The sequence below is a fragment of the Trypanosoma grayi genome, assembly GCF_000691245.1.
Source record: "Trypanosoma grayi strain ANR4 Tgr_2355_V1, whole genome shotgun sequence".
Taxonomy (NCBI): domain Eukaryota; phylum Euglenozoa; class Kinetoplastea; order Trypanosomatida; family Trypanosomatidae; genus Trypanosoma; species Trypanosoma grayi.
Window position 1 is genome coordinate 1 of NW_008827973.1, and position 829 is coordinate 829.

At 53.2% G+C, this 829-nt stretch overlaps 1 protein-coding gene across 1 annotated transcript; it reads left to right on the top strand.

The window, feature by feature from the left end:
- DQ04_23551000 (hypothetical protein) lies at nucleotides 1-829 on the top strand (the record flags this gene model as incomplete). Its single annotated transcript, XM_009318171.1, has 1 exon — nucleotides 1-829. A coding segment is annotated over one exon (829 nt), but the record flags the coding sequence as incomplete, so codon positions are not given.

The following is an 829-nucleotide window of genomic DNA, read 5'->3' on the forward strand; positions in this document are numbered from 1 at the left end:
CTGCAGTTGAGAGACATCCAGGTGCTGTGTCTGGTACTGATGGTTGTGGCTGCACCGTTTCTTTGTTGCGCTGCTGCTGCGGCTGGTGGCATGGTCCCCCGAACGAGAATGGCCACGCCTGCAGCCGACGACGATTCCTTGGTGACACTCACGAACTGCTTTCCCAGCGTTATACTCAGTCCTTTCACCATCCCATACACCTGCGAAGTTAACGATGCCCAAACACTGAGTGGCTTGGACCTCACTGTCTCGTGCTACATTCCGGATGTTCTCAATTCCTTCTGGCCGGCGGCTCTTGATGCGGGAACCAATACCATTACATTCAAGCCTGGTAGTGGGACGACTTCAGGACGTTGGGAATTGGTATTCACATCGTTTTCTGACGTTGAAGGAGAATACGTTCCTCTGACGACCAATAAGAGCATGGACTTCATGGACATCCGTGCGACCCGTTCGAATTTTGCTTCACTCTATCCGTATTACGGTATGGGCGTATCGTTGGCACCCAATCTTCCGAGCGGCACCACGGCTTCCGACTACATGCTGGTCCGCTCTTCCAATGACTGCCGGTACACCACTACAACCTGCACCGACTCTGTTGGGTGCTACAGAATTGTGCCACCCGCACATCTTCCCCCTCCAGACAACTATTGGCTCTGTCTGACGTCAAATGGCTGGAATGGCCAATACCTTCCGTGGGATTTGAATTCTCTTGAGGTGAAGCTGCTGATGGCCACACCGCTGTACTTGACAGCTGGTAAAGACAGAAGTGTCATGCTGCAGGATGCGGAATCTGTGGTGACGAAGCTGAAGCGTGTGTTCCTGGTGC